Source organism: Pleurodeles waltl, chromosome 1_1 (assembly GCF_031143425.1).
Source record: "Pleurodeles waltl isolate 20211129_DDA chromosome 1_1, aPleWal1.hap1.20221129, whole genome shotgun sequence".
NCBI lineage: Eukaryota > Metazoa > Chordata > Amphibia > Caudata > Salamandridae > Pleurodeles > Pleurodeles waltl.
In genome coordinates, this window is record NC_090436.1 from 363,584,193 (window position 1) to 363,607,129 (window position 22,937).

The window sequence follows — 22,937 nt, forward strand, 5'->3', positions numbered from 1 at the left end:
ACTGTAAATTCGACTTGGCAAGTGTACCCACTTGCCAGGCCTAAACCTTCCCTTTCCTTACATGTAAGGCACCCCTAAGGTAGGCCCTAGGTAGCCCCAAGGGCAGGGTGCAGTGTATGGATAAGGTAGGACATATAGTAATGTGGTTTATATGTCCTGACAGTGAAATACTGCCAATTTCGTTTTCACTGTTGCAAGGTCTGTCTCTCTCTCATAGGATAATATGGGGGCTACCTTTAAATATGATTAAAGTGTAGATTCCCCTAGAGAGTAGATGGACCGGTGGAGTTTGGGATCCCTGAACTCACAATTTAAAAATACATCTTTTAGTAAAGTTGATTTTGAGATTGTGCGTTTGAAAATGCCACTTTTAGAAAGTGAGCATTTTCTTGCTTAAACCATTCTGTGACTCTGCCTTGTTTGTGGATTCCCTGTCTGGGTCAGTTTGACAGTTGGGTTGTTTTTCACCTCACACCAGACAGTGACACAAAGGGAGCTGGGGTGTGATCTGCATTTCCTGATTAGCCATCTCTGCTAGGAGGGAGGGGTGGAGTGGTCACTCTCATCTGAAAGGACAGTGCCTGCCTCTGACAATGCTGTCTCCAGCCCCCTGGTGTGTGTCTGAGGCCTTGCCTGGGCAAGGCAGGATTTCACAAGAAGGTGTGAGTCCCCTTTGAAGGAAGGTGACTTCAAAGACTAAAATGGGTATAAGAAGGGCACCCAAACTTACAAACTTTAGAAACACTTCTGGAACCAAGGGGAACCTCTGCCTGGAGAAGAGCTGATAGCTGAGGAAAACGTGCTGCCCTGCCTGTGACTGTGCTTTGTGGAGCTTTCCTGCAGTGCTGCTTCTGCCAGAGTAAGAGGGCAAAGACTGGACTTTGTGTGCCTTCCATCTTGAAGAAGAAATCTCCAAGGGCTTGATGTAGAGCTTGCCTCCTGTTGTTGAAGTCTCAGGGATAGCAAAGACTTCTTCCTGCCAGCACCTGGAGTCTCTGGAGAGACCCCTACTCTGCTCTGTGGTGCCCTTCCAGTTCCTGGGACCCTGAAAGGAGAGGCTGGCAGCCTAAGGACAAAAATACACGCACCGAGCACCGTGCGGAGAAAAGATCGACGCGAATCCGATCGCGGCTGAGAAAACGACGCGACGCCGGTTCCGCAGCTGAGAAACGACGCCGCAGGAAACGCGACCGAAAAACCGACGCCCGGAGCAGGAGAAACGACGCGCAGCATCGCTGACGGAGGCTGAGAGATCGCACCCTGCGCCGCGGGACTTTCGGATCGTCGTGTGGCTGGCTTTTTCAACGCGCACCGCCGTGCCGAGTTGTTTTCGACGCACACAGCCGTGCAGGGTTACTTTCGACGCACACCGCCCGTGCGGGGTTATTTTTGACGCAAACCAGGTACATTTTCACGCTAGCAGCGCTAGTGTGGTGTTACAACTACCTAAAGACTCTTTTTATTTTAAACCTTTAAAAAATCATAACTTGACTTGTGTATGTTGGATTTTTGTCGTTTTGGTCTTGTTTTGTCTAGATAAATATTTCCTATTTTTCTAAACTGGTGTTGTGTCATTTTGTAGTGTTTTCATTAAGTTACTGTGTGTGTTGGTACAAATACTTTACGCCCAGCACTCTGAGGTTAAGCCTACTGCTCTGCCAAGCTACCAAGGGGGTAAGCAGGGGTTAGCTGAGGGTGATTCTCTTTTATCCTAACTAGAGTGAGGGTCCTTGCTTGAACAGGGGGTAACCTGACTGTCAACCAAAGACCCCATTTCTAACAAGGACCATGACTAATTGTCAAAGTTCTAATGTCATATATTGTATTATGTCCTTGACATTTAGGCTATGTGGGGGAGACAGGAAGACAATTTAGAGTACGCTTCAGCGAACATAAGTCAGCAATCAAAAATAGGAGACTTCAAGCTCCTTTAGGTGATCACTGTGTAGAGAAGGGCCATCAGGAAGTTGAATTGAAATGGACCATTCTTGAGAGAACTGTAGCATCCCATGGAGATATTGACAAATATAGAAGGAAAAGGGAAGTCTTTTGGATTTATTTCTTAGACACAGTGTATCAAGGACTTAATGATAAAATTACTTGGGAGAATGCGTTCCTTTGATACACAAGTTGGTCCTTCTCATTCTCACTCCGCCAAGAGAATATTGCAATGTATATTCATGACCTTTTGTTAGATTTATATCTTTCTCTATCTTGTGATGGAGATTTATTTTGTTGACAGTTGTGAAGTTCTGACTTACTTGAGATCTAGTTATTATATGTATCCATGCCATATGTTCTTTTTCATCTTGTAGGTATTTACGTCTGTCTGTAGATGTTCTTTTTATGATTCTTCTGCAGCAGGATATGGTGTTTTGTTTTACCCATCTAGGAGCTCCCCCAATATGGCGCATATTGTCGCCATTGATGGGTCGATTTTTCGTAGAGTACGATTCTGTACACTATTAATGATACCTTTCCCGTTGTCTTACTTTACAATCTGTTTTAATCTTGTCATTGTGGGACATTATCCCATATGATAATTATTATTCAGTAAGAGGTACCATCTTCCGTTTTGCTGTTTGTTGAAATTAATACTCTCACATGGTGATTGATGATCTTTGTTCTCGTTCACGCTGTGCAAAGTTTTTCTGTTACATAAATAAATGTTCAGAGTGTCAAACTCAAACAGGATCCTGGCTCCCATCCTTGTTGGCTTCCAAAATATTAACATACTAACATGGCGACCGCTAATCTTTGTCTGTGAACTAATTTTTGCGAAGTCCGTCACCTATTAAACTATTGTTCCGCTCAGAACCGCAAGTACTTCTGGGTTATAACGCGAGTTTTTGGTGTCCTTACAACGTTTCATTTCGAGCGGCATGCCGTTTTTTTCTGGTCTGTGCATGCCATCTATGAAAGGACCACCATTACGGTTATCTGAGAGACTCTGCATCCTCCGAAACTACTCGTTGGAAACTAACAGGTAAATAAATCCTAGGATGTGCAGAAAGCTATTCTTGAGTCTCTGTTCACTGATCGAGGCCGTTTGTATCTTTAATCATGGCTTTTAAATTCACATTGCGCCTGATCAAAAAGATCTTTTTTTAATATGTTTTCCATTCATACAAGGATTCTCTTTTATAAGACGATGATTGAAGAAGGAGCCTATTACTGTGAGAGGGTTTTTGGAGCCCTACTTGTCCCCCATATAGTAGTAAGAGATGTGTATTATATATATATATATATCTTTTCTCATGGCGTAGGGGAACATCACAATGGAATTGGCTAGCAGCACTTAGGATCGATATTTTTCAGTTTTCACTAGATCACTGGATACATAAGTTCAAGTCACCTTGAAATGCTCTTTGATGTGGCATTGAGGAGCTATAAGTTACGTGATTAGTGAAGACACTAGATAACTAATAATGCATGACCATGTGCATGCACACACAACTCTTGGATATTTTCCCATGATGTAGGTTTTCCTGCATGAAAATAAGAATCACCTGTGGGGTTGGAACTACCATATACAATTCTTTTGACTCTCACTCTCATTCTTTCCTTTTCTTTTCTTTTCCTTTGCTTGTTCTGCTTTCTTTTCCGTCAAGCTATCAGTTTTATGTAATTACTTTACATTGCAGGGCTAGAGTCTACTCGCAATACTCATTTCTGAACGATGTGAACCGGACGCTGCAACAGTATAGACAACGAACAAACAGGTTTATCATGGGCATCACTCCTAATGACCTAATTTGAAATTATCTTCGACTGCAACGGTCCTCTACGGAGTAATATTGCCCCATTTGGCATATACAACTGCTGAAAACAGTTGTTGCAAACACGTACTTTGTCCTGAACTACTGGACGTTATTGCTGATGATTTCCACATTAGCCTTGATAAAGTCAATGTGACGAAACAGGTGTCGGCTGTAAGCTGTATTACAACCTACTACGTGTCTTTGGACTTTCAGTTAATTCAACTTGGATGAACTATTTTGGACTACTTCTTGGTGTGCTCTGTTTTATATTTAGAACCACTGCAACCACCCTTCCCCTTACCACCAGAATGTGTGACTTGCCCCACCCCATGAATGTGTCCAATACTTTGCCCCTCCGCACTCTTAAAAAGTAAAACTGTATGTTCTACATGCAAATGTTGGTCTGTATTAATTTGGCTAACTCCTATGCAATGTACATGCAGTCCTCGAGTCCTGTAATATGATTGTTAACTTCACCAGATTGGGGGGCTTTTCTCTTTCTCCTCTTCCCATGGCTTGGCAGTTGTTGTTGTTATTGTAAAACAATAAAAGCAGCCTTACGAAAAAAAAAAAGTAATTCCCTGATCACCTCACCCTGGGGATCCCTAAACATTGTCTAAAAAGTTGGAGGGTGAGACTCTACGTCAGTCACTTCCAAAAGTAGAGCGTTGTGGTCTGATAGCGTGAGGACCAGATATTCTATGTGTGCAGGTTCTCATTGCTGGAGTGCACATCCACTTATCCAGTCCAACATTAAAATCATGATTGCTGAAGTGCACATCCATTAATCCAGTCTAACATTAAAATCATGAAAAGGTGAGTAGAACGAATATTCACATCTGCTCTTACTTTGCACCTGCCAGACATCTATTAGACCCCAGTGATCCACCCAGCCCTGAAAGCATACCGCCATGTGGAAGTCAGCTAGAGGAGGAACTGACCTGTCTAAGCCCACAATTTCTATTGTTATAATCTCCTCCTAGCAACATCGGGACCGAAGTATCTTGAGGCAGAATTGGGGTTATAGATTAGAAGAACTGCATCTGATCAGTATTAGGGGAATACATGCTTCCTATCAACACAAAGTTAACATTAAGTCTGATCTGCAGTAAGACTTATCACCCTTCCCTATCAATGTGCACCGTTATCAAATCTAAGGGGACCCCCACGCCTGATCCAAATGAATGGTCCTAGCAGTAGCATGAACCTGGCCCCTCAAACGCCTATGCAAGTTAGTCACTCCTCCCAAAGTTAAGTGGGTCTCTTGTAATAGCAACACGTTCACCCTCCTCCACCTTAGGTAAGAGAGTACTTTATATCTCTTGTTTGCTGATCCCATAACCCTCACGTTCCAAGTAATAACCATGTATTTAGATGAACTAGCTGCCATCAGGTTGATGCATCCCATTTTTTCCCCTCCATCACGCTCCTAGGGGTCAAGGGCACACATCTGCATACCAAGTGATGCAGCTATGAGGCTTAAACTATGTACTACTGTGCTGCCTATCTAACCCTCAATGGTCAGTGTGGCAACAGCGATCTATCCCCCCAAAAAAACAAATGAGGCAGAAATAGAAATCTTAAACTTATCATGGACCCCCTTGCTCTAATGTCAAGTGAGTTGTGAGGGTGGGCAGTCTAGAACAGTGCAGCACTACTGACTACGACCACTCCTCCCAACCAAACAGGATTCTTGACACGTCATGAAGGGCAAGGGCCCCCGGCACTACCACACCTGCATAATCTGTCATTTACTTTAGCAACAGTTTATCTGGTCAAGCATATTATCTCTTTCACCATCTTCTTGATAACCGCCCATAGATCTCAAAGTCACTGGTAGTGAACGGCGTAATTCAGGGTGGTGTCTAAGGTTCCTCCTGTGCAGTCTCCAAATCAGTATTATCCAAGTTCAATGCTGATGTATGGCCACTTGACACGAGTTGTGACAAAATACAAAAAAAATTAGCTATTTCTATTGCTTCCTCTCCTTGATAGCCTGGTCTCTGGGTGGCTTTTTAATGTCAAGTGGTCTTGTCATTTGCGCTTTGGAAGTGGTGGCCTGTTCCATGCCGGTGCATGTGTTCCCACGTGTGTGCCTCTAACCACTCCCAAGCGCCAACAACCTTTTCAGAAAACACAGCATTAGCATTCATTATGACTTGCCTGGTTGGGAACAGGAGATTATCTCTCAAATATCTCTCTTAAAGCTCTCTGCATCTCTACGTGTTGCCTGTGAAAGTTGTGACTGTAGTGTTATTGAACTGGAAGCAACCTGGGAGTGCTGCAAAATGATGTGTCCATCTCTGAAGTGAAGCAGGTGCACCACTGGCCACAGTTGTGTTCCAGGCAGCGGGGGTCTTGCTGGTACCTGGTGCACCCTTTCCAGTGAAGAATGGCAAAAGCCCCTTTGGGGCTACCTCTCTCACCAGCCACTCCTCCAAGAAGGCCACCATACTTGCCCCCGTCATTTTTTCAGGTAAACACACCAGTCCAATGTTATTCTGGTGGCTCCATCGGCATCCTTCACCTTCACTTGACCGCAGTCGTACTACCAGAGGGTGCACCTACTTCATGTTGTTGGACTCAGTGTCCTTGCCCTGGCTGCTGACTTTCAGTGGTTATCAAGTACCCCTAAGTCCAGAGCAACTTTGTCAATTTTGCACTCCAGTGTTTTGCATGACTTATTATTGGCCTCCAAAGTCTGAGACACTGTTTTTTTTTGTTTTTTGTTAAGGGCCTGAGGTGTGTGATGGTCTTATCAGGCAGGGTTCTCCGCTTCGTGCATTGGAGAACTAGCCAGTTCTGACCAGCTACCAAGGTTCCTGCCCTTGGCTGCTCTAGAGAGCCCCATTTTAAAGCAAACCTTCATCCACCTTCTTTCATAGTGAAATTGGCCCTCTGCTGTTTACATCCACCCTTTGCCCTCGTTCAACCCCATCTCTTCTTCAACCGTAGGACATCCTGGGTTCTTCCCTCACAGCAAGTATGCCCCTCTGGGCTGCCAGAGCCAGCACATAGCATAGTTGTATTGTGAGTGTCAGTAGAGTCCCCATATAAGTATGGGCCCGACTCTGCGTTTACATCCTGTATTAACAGCAGGTCTAATAGGAATCAAGTTGTGAGCCTGATAGGTTTGTCCCTCCTATTTATGAAATTGAGGGCTGCACCGCTAGCTGCTATCTTCCAAACGTTACAAACAATGTTCCTCGCCGCAATGTCCTCTGGTGCCTGGCTCAGCCCTGTTTTCAGCAGCTAATGACGGCTTGCTGTGCCTTTTCACTCCCTCATCTGCTCAGTCTCCCCAGGTCAAGCCAGCACCTCACAGGGGCAGTCTCACGTTGCTACATCATAATTACACTTGAGAGGGGCCTAGGCAACTAAGTATACATGCCAATATACCCGACTTAGGTGCATTTTGTAAACCAAAAATGGCTTTATTTAGGTCATCTCCCGTCTGAAATTGCCTCTGTTTCAATAGAATTCAATGGGAGAAATATATTTGTGAAGGTCAACACTTTTCTGCAAGGCCTTCCTAGCTGCTCCAGTCTCTTGGCTTGCTGCTGTAGCAGCCCACCTCACCTCTCATTGCCCTCCTTCATTAATCTGACACCGGGCAACCTGAGCCAATCTTCACTCTGCAGCGATGCACCACAGGGCACCGCCACCAGTACAGTTTGGCTTGCTGAAGGAAGGAGGAAGCAGGATTGCCCCGTCATCTAAGAAGGAGTCCTGCACAAGAGGGGGAGCAACCAGTGATTGCAGAAGCAGCAACAGAGGCACACTGACCCTAGACCAAGGGATCTGAAGGTAAACCGAGGGTGCTTGTGCCAGAGAGGGCATAGGCTGCCATCCTGCTGGGACTCGCCCTGTAACTCAGCAGCTCATTGATGGCCAGGCCAGGGGCCAGTTGGGGGGAAGCCCTGGGGTGTGGGTTTGCACTTTCCCTGAGGTAGGCAGTGCTATCACGAGAGACAATCGCCACAAGGCTCCATGCACTGCAAACGACCTCTCCCAAAATATTGCCCGGGCGCTGGAGAGGCCGGGCAGGGATGGCCGTCCCGAACTGCTGAAGATGGGCATGACAACAAAACCCCAGGGCCCCCCAAAAGAGCAGGGGACGGACTCTGCCAGAGGACACATATGGTCAGGAAACCCACACAGCTGCCATAAAAAATACAAAGCTCACATTTGGGAACAAAATTGACGCAGTAGTCCTAGACCTTAGGCTCCTGTGAAGAGACCATAAAAAACAGCAGAGAGAGTGGACGAGAAAAAGCAGGCCTAGGAGATCTGGGGTCCTTATTTAAAGGTAAGGAAACAGTGATCTGAGCCCTCCAACAAGAGGTAGCCCAACTTCAGGTAAAAGTCGAGAATACAGAGGGGTGCTCTTGACAGAACAACGTGAGGATCCCAGCTTGGAACTATTCCTGGAGGACCTCAAACCGCAGCTGGAACAAAGTATCAGATAGTCAATGGACTGACGCCCTCAACACTTCCCATCCTGACACTGCCACCAACCCAGAACAGGCTGTCAAGAATATCTCTGCCTGGATCAAGATTGCGCCAACAGAGTTGTCCTCCCCACCCCACAAGTCCTTTATACTCAGGACACCCACTAAACAGGCCAGTTGGTGCACCACGGAACTGAAAACGACGAAACGCAACTTCAAGCGACTAGAAAGGAAATTGGGCACTAGCCCCTTAGTATTAGCAAGAGCTAAGGCAACTAAAAAAAGAATGCAAAAAATATGAAAGGAAATGGAGAGTTAAATACGATGATACAAGTAAACAGATTCACAAAGCAACTCTGAAAAAATATCAAGACATTAAGAGAGCCTGTGCGAACAATCTGGCAGGAAGGATCCACCAATAAGCCAACTCCTCAAGAGAGATTTATAAAATAGTGAATTCCTTTCTAAACTATGACATACCAGGAACAGGGCATATCGCATCAATAGAACACCGTTTCTTGCAAATTACTTCCTAGGGAAAGTGAAGGATATTTATAACACCTTCTCAGGCTCACAAGACTATATGGATAATCTAGATAATAATCTAAGAACCAATAACAACAAATCAGTACTCTGAGTTCCTGCAACTGACCACAGAGGAGGTTATGGCTGTGGCAACCTCAATTAAATCAGGCTCACCGCTTGATCCAGCTGCAAATGACATCCTGCTGAGGGGGAGCAATGTGTTGCTCACTGCCCTAACCGATTTGTATAATCTTTAACTGAAGAACTGCAGTGTTCCAGGGGAATGGAAACATGCTATCATCCGTCCATTACTAAAGAAACTGAATCTAGATCCTGAGATAAGTAATGGTAGACTTATTTATTACCAGGTGTCAGTAAAATTAAAAATAATAATAATTAATAGGTACACCACAGATTATCTGTAAACCAGCAACATTCTTCATCCTACTCAGAATGGTTTCTTTGCTGGCTGTAGCACCAAAACAAAACAGCTCTTTTGAGGGCCACAGAGGATCTTAAAATGATTATGGACCAGGGTGGATCAGCAGTACTGATCCTCCTGGACCCGAGTGCCGCCTTTGATATGGTCTCTTACCCCATTCTTCTACACCGACTGGAAGAGGCTGTCATTACAGGGAAGGCCCCCAGGTGGCTTACCTCATTTCAGGTTAGTGAGGGACCTTTCATTTTGTCCAGTCATCAGCTGAACTGTGGAGTTCCGCAAGGCTTGTCTTTGAACCCTGTGCTTTTTATTATTTATGTCCATTAGTGGATATCATCTGCTCCCTTGGTTTTAAAATGGTATCTCCTGCGGACAATGCCCAGCTGATTGTCACTAGACATGGACTCTACTTCAGTGAGACTCAACAGCTGTTTAGTAAAGGTCTCTGAATGGATGGCAGTCAGTTGCCTGAAGTTGAAATGTGAAAAAAACAACGTTTTCGTATTGGGGAACAAGCCAACACTCTGGGATCAGATCATCTGGCCTTCTCCTTTGGGAGATCATCCAGTCCAGTCTAGGGATGATCCTGGACAATCTGCTTACCATGGCCTCCCAAGCAAAAAAGGTAGCTGGAAGATGTTTTGGGCACTTGAGAGCCTTGAGAAAGGTTCTGAAATGGTTCTTGATAGAGTGACGTAGAATTGTGATTCAAGGGTTGATTTTGTCCCACCTGGACTATGGCAATTCATTTTATCTAGACACTCCAAAGTCAGTGATTAAAAAACATCTGACACTGTTCAGAACACTGCTGCCCAGATACTGCTAGGTATCCAGAAAAAAGAATGTGCAAGTGCGGCGCTCAAAACTCTTCATTGGCTGCCTATGAGTTGCAGTGTGCAATTTAAGGCACTATGTTTGATACATCAGGAAAAGCACAATTCAGGTCATGTGGTTATTCATTTATTAACCTTCAGCTAATACTCAAACCTAGAATCAAGAGAGCTAGGAGAGGAGGTAGATTCTTAACCTACCTTGCACCCAACCTCTGGAACGCTCTGCCTACTAGCCTCAGAAGTGAGGGCAATTTTATGACTTTCAGAAAAAAACTAAAGACATGTCTCTTTCCTTAATCTTTTTAGTTTGTTTATTCACTCACTCAAACCTGTTTCATTAGCACTGGGAAATCAGAGATTACGGTAGCCATGTACTCTATAAAATTGGTGAATAGAATAGCAAGGAGTCTACAGATCGAGCCACCTTCAAATCGTCCCTCAAACAATACCACCAACTACAGAAAGAGATGAAGAGGAGCGCCCTGGCCGACCGCATCGAAGCCAGCTCTAACCACAGCAAAGAACTCTTTAACATCATCAGAGAGTTCTCCAACCCCTCAGCAACCAAAAACATTATCACCCCTTCTCATGAACTATAGGACAGCCTGGCAGACTACTTCCACAAAAAGATCTCCACCATCTGCAAAAGCTTTGAACCCCAACCCACCTTCACAAACACTCTTAGCCTCCTCGCTCCCATGGATGCAAACCCAGATGCTGTCTCAGACCACCTACTGACCGCCTGAGATCAGCTCACCACAGAAAACACTGCAGCTTTCATGAAATCTGTCCACTCAGGAGCATCCACGGACCCCTGTCCCTACCACATTTTCAACTTTGGGAGCAAGATGATCAGCAGCAAGCTTGCTGCCATCTTCAACTCATCCATAACCAGGGCGACCTTCCCCGAAGTATGAAAACATAAAGAGTTAAACGCCTTCTCAAGAGACCTTCTGCCGACCCCTGCAAACTCCAGAACTACAGTCCCACCTCTCTGCGCCCCTCTCCCATAAAGTCCTCAAAAAGGCTATTAACCGCCAACTCACAGAACAGATGGAGATCAATTATCTTCTGGACCCTGATCGCTGCCACTGACTACATCAGAACCTTCTTCGACTGGGGAAAAACAGGGCCCTGATCCTCCTTGACCTCTCAGCAGCATTCAACACCGTATCCCACCAAACCCTTATCAAGAGGCTTCATCGCATCAGAATGCAAGGAGACGCCCTCAAATGGATTGCATTCTTCCTCACTGGAAGAACCCAGCAAATCTGCCTACAACCTTTCACCTCAGAACCCAAGAACATCAACTGCGGGGTCCCTCAAGGATCGTTCCTCAGACTGACACTCTATTACATGACCCCATTGGCCAACATCATCAGAACCCACGGAATGAATATCATATCCTACACAGATGACACCCAGCTCATCCTGTACCATCAGAGGACCCCCTCCACCATGAAGGCCAACTTCCGCAGGTGCAAGGCCCTTCACAATCAAGGAACAGCATTCACTAACCATCGCCTAAACTTCTACCAACCTTCCAGACACCTGCACTCTGCTTCCCTATCCCTCCCACACAGAACCCACATCCTCGAAGCAACAGTGGAAGATGCTCCTTCTCCTAGCTCACGGCAAAATCCTGGAACCGCCTCTCCCTTCACCTACAGACCTCATCCTCTCTTCTAGAATTCAGGAAAGGACTCAAGACCTGCCTGTGCAAAGTAACCCCTTAGCAGCTATGTTCTCAGCATCTGGATACCCTTACGGGTGATTAGCTGCGCTCTATAAATCGTGTTGATTGATTGATTCTGGGGTGAGAGTATTCTCTCTCAGGGAGTCAGGAGTCTGGGAGCACTCCTGCCATGGACCTGTTTGTTCTGGGGCTAACTTTATGGGCCCTCGGTTCTCACCAGATGATTTATTGTACACCATGCTTTGACTTTGACCTGTGGCTATTTGTGCTTAATAACTACTGCTGTGTTGTTTCCGCCCCAGTTTATGCAAAAGATTCCTTTTTGCTCATGGGTATTGTATGTTGTTGTATTATCACTGCCCCTTTTCTACAGGAAAAAAGATGGCAAATGCTATGCTGTTGTTGCACGTTATGTTTATTCTGCGCTTTCCTGGCCCTTTTAATTTCTCTTTTGGTTTGGAGGGCTCCTTTGATAATGGTCTCCTCCTGGTTAGGAATAATGGTTTCTGTTTGTTGTTGTGCAGTGAGTCTTTGAGGTTTATCTGTCTTTGTGTCCCCTTAACTCAGGAGGATACGCTCAAGATTTGCACTTAAAGGTGATCAGGGTGACTTGGGTGGAGCCACAGAGGCTAGTGTTTGATTTGATGTTTCATTACCAATTATCCCAGGTTCCCCGGGTGTGCAATACGATTGGGTTTTGACTTGTGTTTCAACTTCTACCAAGATTTTGGACAAGATGCATGGTAAAGTCTGTAACTTGTGTAACAAAGAAGAACATTGACAGTGGTTACACTGTTTTTAACAAGCCCTGGGCCCTGTGAATCAAATCATCAAGTGACTGGTATTTACTATTAATGCCGGATACATAGATGGCAAGTGTGTTGAGAAGATCCACTTGAAATTCCTGTTTGTCTGATTGAAAGCGGATGGCTGATGAAATTGCCTCCATTGTGTTTAGGAGCGCAGTCAAAGTAGGGCCTGTAGTGATGCAATCGCTTTTGAGGAAGGTGGAGATGCCTTGCTCTAGCTCATTTCCATAGTCCTTGTATTCCACTATTTTCTTCACTCTGCAGCTAACTACTCGGCCCGAACAGAATGGAAGTGTTGGTTTCCAAGAATGTGCTTTAGTTGATAGAAAGTGTATATACCCCTCCGGACACTAGATGTACACTTTGGGTGAAATTAATGCACAACACTGAAAACAAGAACACTATAAAGTAGTTAATTAAGCTTTTAATTTACTACCGAAGCAAGCTTCGTATAGTGAGTTGTTAACTTGGTACAGAAATAAAACCTAGGAGTACCTTATAAATAAGCGCCTACAATTCAGGTAATGATCCAGTTTCACAGTAACTTCAGTAAAATATGAAATGATTCACAAGCTGAAACAAGGTTACTTGTATCCAAACACACTGACAGTTCTTTGAGTTCAGATAAAAACATGTATGTCATGTTTATAATACGCTTTTCCAAAAATCATCATGCTCACGTTTTTTGCGGTCCCGTTTTAGCAAAACAAATGGCAGGTTCAAGTAACATTTCAGACCAACATATCTCACAAAAGTTACACATTTTAGCTTTGCATTTGAAGAACAAAAAGAAAGTGTTATATTCTATCAAAGGCCCGAATTCACAAATACATTCTAAGGTTGTGTGAAAGAATCCCACAATAAATACCTCATGTTAGACTAATTGCAGGACCATGTATTACCATTTCCCATAGAGTCTGTTAACACGGTTAAAGCGGTTTAAATTATCTAAAATGTTACCTTACTGTTGTCAAGGGTTATAAGTTAGGTAGCACATAAACCTCCCAATTACAACTTCATATTTCAAACTTCCCATTTTGCTCCGCAGAGCCTTCCGCAGATCCTTTAGGCAAGAGCATAAAGAGAGAAGCATATCTGACAGTGTCCTTCTACCTTGAACCTTGTGCCCTGAACATTTAGAGCCACACTCAGAAGACACCTTCTTAAAGCATGTGAAGCAGAGCTACAGAACTGGTAACATAACCCAGGCACAAAAAATACAGTGTTATACACTGATTCCAAAAAGGCTGACAGCTAATAAACCATACCACGTGATCTACTACATATGAAAGTTTCCCACATGTAGTGATCCAAAGGCTATAGTGATCAGTAAGTACACTGCTGTGTGAAGAAGGACAATCCTTGCTGTGTTGTGAATATACAAGGAGAAGGACAGGTATCCAGAAGACAATACATCATGTTCCTAATATCTAGGGAAAAGAAAAAAAATAATGTTTCCAAACGGAGGCTTCACTTTCTTCCCTGAACATCCAACATTGCTGTTTTGCTACTGCAGAAAATCACTTTTCGTTTCTCTTCTACAAACCATTTAAAGTCCTTTGGGAAAGCGCTTAACTCTTTGTATTAAAGTGTATAAAAGTAAGTTATACTCAATTCCTTTTATTTTAGCTGGCTGCTGGTATATTACAGTAGGCAGATGCATTCTAGAAAGCATAAGTTGCAGGTTTCTATTATTTAATTGCACATTCCCATGATGTATATTCTATGTTGTAGCAAGTTACCTTGAAAATCTCTTAGATGGGTGGTACGCATTACACTTGGGCAAGCGGAATACCCAAATAAAAAAATAAATATTAAAGTCGGCCCGTAAAGCTCATGATGATTTGGATTCCTCTTTCCCTCAGTCCAATCTGCCGTCAGCAAGTATTGCAGACAGTGATGCAATGAAGAGATTCTCTTTGTTTTGATATTGTCTCTTGGTAACCTCGAGTCAGAATTTGGCCAGATGTTTTTTTTTTACCTTCAAGTTCACTACTCTTGCAACATAACCAGTAATATGTTGGGATGGATAACACCTGATATATTATTTTTAAAAGACAAGGAGCACTGTTCGTAGGATTACTACTTTGATTATGGAAACACAGAATAAGATGCCAGTTTTAAAAGCAGAATATAAAACAGCAAAGGATATGTGATACACACTGACGTGTAATCTCTCACAATGGAATAAAGAGGAAATCAAGTCTTCTTCTACCAAGTTCATCTTCATTTTCTCAAAGCTTGCAGTACTGTTCACGCATGTTTTGATAAGTAAAATGTATGCGTAACAAATCAAACCAATACATTATTTAAAAAACAGCACCTTTGCATCTCTTTTATCGCTGAATTAAGATTTCTCCTTTTCCATAATGATGAAATTGATAACAATGACTGAAGGAACTATTAGCTGTTCAGATGAAGTGCTACACATTCTTCACAGGGAACTGATTTAAGATTTCTGACTAAAAATTGCCAACCAAATACTTGAACTGCTTAACAAAGCAAAAGGAAGAGTAAAAGAAGAAAAAGGGATGGTTTAACCAATCATCGTTTCAGGGGACCTATTTATATTATGTGAGGGCTCCAAAAATAACCAATTCAAGAGTCAAGTTGTCTCTTTTTTCCTTGAAGGAAGATCCATTTGGACTCTCTTACTGGACTATCTCAATATGGCCTGTCTCATCTCCTGTACGAAAAGATTTAGATATAAAGCCTGCAGATGGACCTTAAGAGTCAACAAACACTTTAGCAATTTAGTTTCCTAGGTAGCATGCTGAACTGCAAACATAAGTTGTAAGAGCTTTTGACAAATATATCCATACAGACAAAACACACTAACAAAACCAGCTATAAAACTGCAAACAAAAAACTATTCTAAATGAAAAAAGTGAATACTGTAACCTTAGTGTAAACAAATTGATCTATATAAACAATACATATCTACACTCCAGGTTTGGGATTTGGAACAGATGTTACAGGTATTGTATAATAACCATTGCAGTGGGTTTTGATGATACAGAACATTTTACACTGGAAATAAACTTAAAGTTTACATTTCTTGCTATTAAAGCTAAGTTTTCATACTTTTACCATGGATTGAAAGTGCAGTATACTTTGCTGCGCATTCATCTAAAATTGTTTGGGGGCTTTTAGGCACTTGGCTGCACCTTGCGCTTCTCAACATTCCCCAATGTATCATACACTGCCTGACTTCCAGACACACAAGCAGGTTATGCCACATACATAATGCTTACTCTTAGGAAAGCATGCACCTTGGACCACAATACAATGTTAATCACCATAGAACAACAGGAAGGGAAAAATGTTATATACTGTAACAAAACCTAATCTCAAAACCGAAGGGTGGTTATTAATCTGCTGTCCTGTAAATTATATTATTGCATTGTTAGAACCAGTATGAGCCAAATATTGTGTTACATGCTAATAACAGTTACAGATCGACAGATATTTTCTAAATTGCTAATTATATACATGAGTTTTACAGAGATTTATTAAATTAAGCAACATCAAGGACTCCTGCAGCCACAAGTTGTCTCGAGAGCCAGTCGAGCCCTTCATAGAGTCCCATGCCACTTCGGGCATCACACCCTTGAATATACCAGCTGCGACCACAACAAAGTTTGTGTAGACTGAGCAGTTCGGTCATCTCTTCCACTGACAGTGCTCCTGCAACATCCTGCAAGACAATCAATATTTTTTAAAACCTGAGTAGAATATTAGAAATGATGTACGAGACTATTCAAAGTCTGTCTGAAGAACAATAAACATACTGTCAACGTAAAATAATCTACTGCCATTTAACTCAACATACTTCAAATAAAGCCATATACAGGAATTAAAATGTTTGTTTCAACTGCTAATCAGAATATAACAAACCAACTGATAAACAAAATAATGCTGTCCAACAAACATTTGTAAGATACTGTCAATTTAAAGGGAAACATTTGGGGAGGGGAAGCATTTATATGTTTGAGGGGCTCTGTCTCAGCTGTCTTTCCAAGCCCAAGTGTTGCTGTGAGGGGCATGTGATCACCAGGGACATAGTTAATTTCTGCACTGAAACCTAGAGTGGAATAGCTTGGATCACATTCTGTGAACTGGCAACACTTAGGAACCAGATGCTTTCCCGTACAATCCAAGATGGAGCCCAGCATTCAGTGCAGAATGTAGCTCCCATGGCTACTGCAGAAAGGAAAGCAGCTCCAGAGATGCTGAGACAGAGATTGCGGGACCCTCCTTTGGATTCTAATGAAGGCCAGCGATGAACCAACACTCAAGAGCTTTCTCTAAACAGTAATACCTTGTGTAGCAAAAGGTGTGCAGGATTCGCCTGCCCGCTGCAGTGATCATGAAGCAGTGTGGGACAGACATTGCTGTGGCTTGCCCCAGGTGCATGAACACATCTGAAAGTCAGGAGATCATTAAGCAGTGCTGGAGGAAGCCCATTATGGGGAGAACAGAGGGTTAGTGAAGAGCAGATTTGTAAGAGTGATGTTTAATCCTGCTGCCAGAAAAGAACAGAAAAGTAAAGACTCCCAAAGATAAATAGTACTTCTGCCTGAGACATTCAGTGTGTGTCCAGGGATGTGGAATTCCTATCGCCAGAGACATCTTGTTTGAGGTCAAGGGCAACAAGTTTTTATGTTTACTTTGTCCTTGGGACAAGTAGGCCCAACCCCCTGCAGCACAAACCCTTTGGCTGCCTGTTTACAGAGAGTTGAACTCTCTGCAGTTGAGGTAATGTGTTTCCAAAGGATAATGCTGTTCGAACTTGTATTTATGGTTCATTATTTGAAAGCCTTCATTATTAGGGTGCGTGCTGTAAATAAATGTTTTAAGGTCACACTTCACTACTGACGTTGGTTCCAGTACAAAAAAGAAAAACGTGTACACACATGTTTGAAAAGTTTAGGCTAAGAGGCTAAGTATAATGCTCCCAGAATGCTCTCTGATTATATGCAAATGAAGTGTCATTTAGTAAAATGTGTTGATGCATGCTAGTATTTCCCAAAAATATTTCTAATGGAAAATCAGTGTAACCATTTTCAACACGATTATGGGAAGCATGAAAATAAACAAACACTGACAAAACCAACTGATCTGACATATTTTTATAAGTCTTTTAGTTTCATCAATGCGTGTCTTGTTTTGACATGGCTTTTGTAACACTTTATTGTTGTGGGAGCTACCAGGCCCTCAACATTGTAACAAACATTGGCAAACCCCCCCCAAAAAGTTTTTGAACTCTTAAAGCACACGTTGCCACCAGCGGCATAACAAAGGCCCCGCAGCCACCCTCCAGGGGGCCCCGTCAGCACAGCACCTGCCCTGAGTGAGTCTGGAGAGGGGGCTCCTCCATGTTCTTTGCAAAGGGGCACCCTCCAGTTTCATTATGTCACTGATTGCCACTGTAGTTCCTGACACTGAACAAAACTACTTTGTGTGGCAATATGCTCCTTGTGGAAGAGCAGAATGCGATCACTCACAGTAAAGCCAGCCGAAAGAGAGAGAAATAGAAGTTTAATAAAAACAAAATGTCTTTGTTAACACCAGACCTAATTAGGGACCAAGACCCACATTTAGGTAGCTTTTTGCATGTCGCAAACAGCGACTTTCGCTGTTTGCGACATGCAAAAAGCACATTGCGATGCACAAACCCAGTTTTGTGATTCAGTAACCTGGTTACCGAATCACAAAACGGGTTTGTGACTCGCAATTAGTAAGGGGTGTTCCCTTCCTAATTGCAACTTGCAGTGCAATGTAGGATTGTTTTGTGACCGCGAACGCGGGCGCAAACCAATCGCAGTTTGCACCCATTTCAAATGGGTGCTAACACTTTCGCAAAAGGGAAGGGATCCCCATGGGACCCCTTTCCCATTGTGAATGTCACTGTAAACATTTTTTCAGGGCAAGCAGTGGTCCTGTGGACCACTGCCTGCTCTGAAAAAATGAAACGAAAACGTTTCATTTTTCGTTTTTGTTATGCATCTCTTTTTCCTTTAAGGAAAACGGGCTGCATTAAAAAAAAAATGCTTTATTGAAAAGCAGTCACAGACATGGTGGTCTGCTGTCTCCAGCAGGCCACCATTCGTGAGGGGGTCGCAAATTGCGACCCACCTCATGATTATTCATGATGTGGGCATTTGCGAAGCCCTTGCGAATCACAGATGGTGTCAAGGACACCATCCTACATTCGGATTTGCGACTCGCAATTTGCAGGTCACAAATCTGAACCTACCTACTTGTGGCCCCAAATTCTTAAAGAAAGTCACAAAAGTGCACCCATGGTATATGTCATACCCCTATAAAATATTTGTGAAGTGTATTTTAGCGTGGGTAAATACGATGTGTAGATTTGCTCATGTGAAAATCTATTGAGCATTTGCAAGTTCATTTTCCCTCCAGCCACTTTCTTCCCAACCCTGGAAGAAGTTCTAATTCTGCCATTGTCAGGAGTAAATGTCCAACCTTTCTTATTATGGGAAAATATTAGAGAGAAGCTGCTAAAAATCTTTAAAACATGCAGGTTAGTAGGTTTGCAGACTCAAAGGCATTCCAGCCCTGGAACTATTGCTTACTGCTTCCTCCAGCCCCAGTATGCAGATCTGCAGAAAGGTGGAAAAATAAGGAAATTTCTACAGTAGGGATTGAAACTCCAAGTATTTAAGCCCTACTATGGTAGTAGCCCTGGCATAATCAGAGAGGCTATTAATTGCTGCCATAATTTGTCGCCACACTAAATGGCACCAAAGGGACAAGTAGATCTTTTTACAGGACAAGTAGATTTGAGAAGCAACCTGTCCCCTGGACAAGTAGATATTTTAATAAATTCCACACCCCTGGTGTCAACCATCTGAGCTGGAAAGTGATCAAAACCCATGGGAAGTTAATATAACCCACCTTTTCACGGGAGCTAATGAAAACCCTGACTGCTACTACTGGTAGCATAGATCACAGAATGTCCTTGACAAATGTTGAGATGATATACCTGGTTGATCCTGCCAGTATCATATGCTGGTCTCAAAGATTAAGCCAATGCATGTGTAAGTACACACGGCCGGTACAGTGAAACTGCGAATGGCTCATTAAATCAGTTATGGTTCCTCTGATCGCTCCATCTGTTACTTGGATAACTGTGGTACTTCGAGAGCTAATGCATGTCGATGAGCGCTGACCTCCTGGGATGCGTGCATTTATCAGACCAAGACCAATCGGGCTCACCCAGCCGCTTTGGTGACTCTAGACAACCTTGGGCCGATCGCACGTCCCAGTGACAGCGACGATACATTCAGATGTCTGTCCTATCAACTTTCAATGGTACTTTCGGTGCCTACCATAGTGACCACGGGTAACGGGGAATCAGGGTTCGATTCTGGAGAGGGAGCGTGAGAAACAGCTACCACGTCCAAGGAAGGCAGTAGGCATGCAAATTACCCACTCCCGACTCGGGGAGGTATTGACGCAAAATAACAATACAGGACTCTTTCGAGGCCCTATTACTGGAATGAGTACACTTTAAATCCTTTAACGAGGCTCCATTGGAGGGCAAGTCTGGTGCCAGTAGCTGTGGCAATTCCAGTTCCAATAGTGTATATTAAAATTACTGCAGGTAAAAAGCTCGTAGTTTGATCTTGGGATTGAGCTGGCGGTCTTCCGCCAGGCGAGCTACCGCCTGTCCCAGCCCCGCCTCTCGGCACCCCCTTGATGCTCTTGAATGAGTGTCCTTGGGGTCCGAAGTGTTTATTTTGAAAAAATTAGAGTGTTCAAAGCAGGCCGGTCGCCTGAATACTTCAGCTAGGAATAATGGAATATGACTCCGGTTCTATTTTGTTGAGAGGATATAACTTCAAAGGTAATTTTAGAATCGTAAGACAAAAGTGGTGTTTCTGGAAACCCAGGCTCAGAAAAACTAAGCAGGTATACCTCAGTATGAAGATATTAATAGTGATGCCACAAAAGGATTCTTCAGGAAGGGAAAAAGCTTTATGGATTTAGGGTGCCAAGCAAACAGAAGTAATTACCATGCTGCTGCAAGAGTTTGACTTATGAGGCTCCAAGATTCTAATTTTTCCCAATATGAGCTGCATGAGACAGAGGACATCCCAAGATCTACAAGAGTATTAGTGAGGAACTTCGTGCCATCAATCCCAGTGTAGCTGCAATATCCCAGGAAGCTACAGATTATGTAAGGACACAGAATTTACATGTTAACCCAACCTCAAACCAGCAGACTTCCTAGAAATGAAACTTAGTGAGAGATCAGGAAGAGGTCCACCACATCCATCAAACTCAAAACCTGTGTGAATCCCATTAAGAACTGATGTCCTGAGCCTATGTAGAACTCAACCTGGACAAGAGATAATTCCTCCTGTCCACTAATAGCAACAATTAATCAGCAAGTCAAACCTTGCTTCCCCCCAGGCTGGCAACAAGTTGCTTTGGTTCACCCACAAGACCAACCTCGCCTTTAAAGAGTACATCACCAAGAGAAAAGTCACATAGCCTGGTAACAATAATCCCTCCTTAAGAAACTTGTTTTTTTAAACAGTTGTTTATTAGGTTTTTTTATCCACGAGCAAACGTTACTCAGAAAAAACTGTTCCAGTGAAACATCTTGACAATATGTTCTGCCCAGCCATTGGCTGGCATTTGCTGCAGTATCACAATACAAATACAAAAACAAAATCCCCAACTCATCCCATCCCCCCTCCCCTGTACCCTCTTCCTCCATGCCGGGACCCTTCTCTCCTGAAAGCATTTCACCATCTGGCTGGCTCATAAACCCCTGAAGTCCAATAAATGTGCTAGTCCAGTTGATACACAGACACTTTGGGTTTGTATCAGATCAGGTTCTCCCCCCCCCATCCTCTACATTAGGAGTCTGCATGCACCTTGGCACAGTTTGCCCATCAAAATCCAAACCCAGCAGTTCTTGTATTGTCAGTCCCCATGCAAGCAACACTTCAGGAAATTTTGCAGCTTTCCTCGTTCGTCTAATTTGGTCCTCCTCCACACTCACCCACTCTTGCAGGTCTCTCACCCAGCTCTCTTTAGTTGGGGCCTAGTGCAACGTATCGCAATTCTTCACCTAGCCACTGTGAAGCTCAAAACTGCAAATAGCCTGCTAAACTGTTGCTTCTGGTCACAAGACAGTAATTCCAGGAGACAGCTATTGACGGTCAGGGGGATATCCCACTCAGTGGTTTTCTTAATCTGCCCCACTACTTCACCCCAATACTTCTTTATCACCGGGCACTGCCAAATCAAGTCCATAAAGTCGGCCTCTAGGGCCAGGCATTTGGGACACCTGGGGTCCTGTGCCTGGTAAACTGTGTAGAGTCTTTTAGGAGAGAGATAAGTCATATGGATGACATTGTTTTGTATTTGCTTGAATCTAGCGTAGACTGACACTCTCCGGACCTCTGCATTGGTTTGAGACCAATCATCCGGGGAGAGCAGTTCATCACTAAGGGCCACCCATTTTTCCGCTACTTTCAGTTGTTTGACTGGTCTATCAGTTCGTAATGCACGATACATATGAGTCACCAGCCTACATTCCCCTTCTATTGACAACATGCAGAGTATTGTGCGAGTAGGATCCGGGGCTTCTGGGAACGTCGGCCACAACTCTCTTGCCGTGGCTGCAATTTTGGCGTTTTGGAGAAACTGTCCATTGCCCAGTGCAAAGGATTCTATTGCGTACTGGAGTGTTATAAATATCCCATCCGGATATAGATCAGATACCATCAAGCAACCTCCCTCCTGCCATTTCTCAACTGAGATTGATTTCTGTATCTGCGTAAAGGTGGGGTATGATCTAAGTACCGAGACCGGACGCATAAGGCGATCTCTAAAGCACGGTTTGCACCATCCTTTCCCATATTTTGCCCATTAAGCATATTAGGTATGGGTAGGTGCCCGGTAGAGCTCTACCTCTCATCAAGTGTCCTCAGTGACTGTGTTGCTCAAGTGCTCCCAGCTAGCGTCTGTATCTAACCAATGTATGGCATGCATGGTATGATAGATAGTATAATTCTAGGTCCGGGATCTCTAGGCCCCCTTGCTCCCACTCCCTCTGCAATATGGCAAGACACACTCTACACCTTTTGCCATTCCACAATGCCACCATCAGGAACGAGTCTAATTCGCAGAAGGTTTTCTCAGTATCTCCTAAAAAAGTGCCTTACATGACGTAGAGGCATCTCAGCAACACCACCATTTTAATTAGGGCTATCTTACCCATCAAAGACAATTTTAATGTATTCCAAAACTGAATGGATTACCGCAGCCCCCTTAGCACCCGTCCCATGTTCAGGTCGTAACGTGGTTTCTGCCAGCATTATGAACATTCCGAGGTATCTTATTTTGTCTACCACTAAGGATAATCTAAACTGTTGGA

The 22,937-nt window shown here is 43.6% G+C and overlaps 1 protein-coding gene across 1 annotated transcript in view; it reads right to left on the reverse strand.

The window, feature by feature from the left end:
- Positions 1–12,926: 12,926 nt before the first annotated feature.
- The window catches only part of TRIM23 (tripartite motif containing 23), a 331,702-nt gene continuing 321,691 nt past the window's right edge, over positions 12,927–22,937 (reverse strand). Inside the window, exon 11 of the mRNA XM_069222783.1 lies at positions 12,927–16,214. Within this exon, the coding sequence (XP_069078884.1) occupies positions 16,035–16,214 (180 nt within the window). The 3' untranslated portion in view covers positions 12,927–16,034. The remainder of the gene's footprint in view (positions 16,215–22,937) is intronic.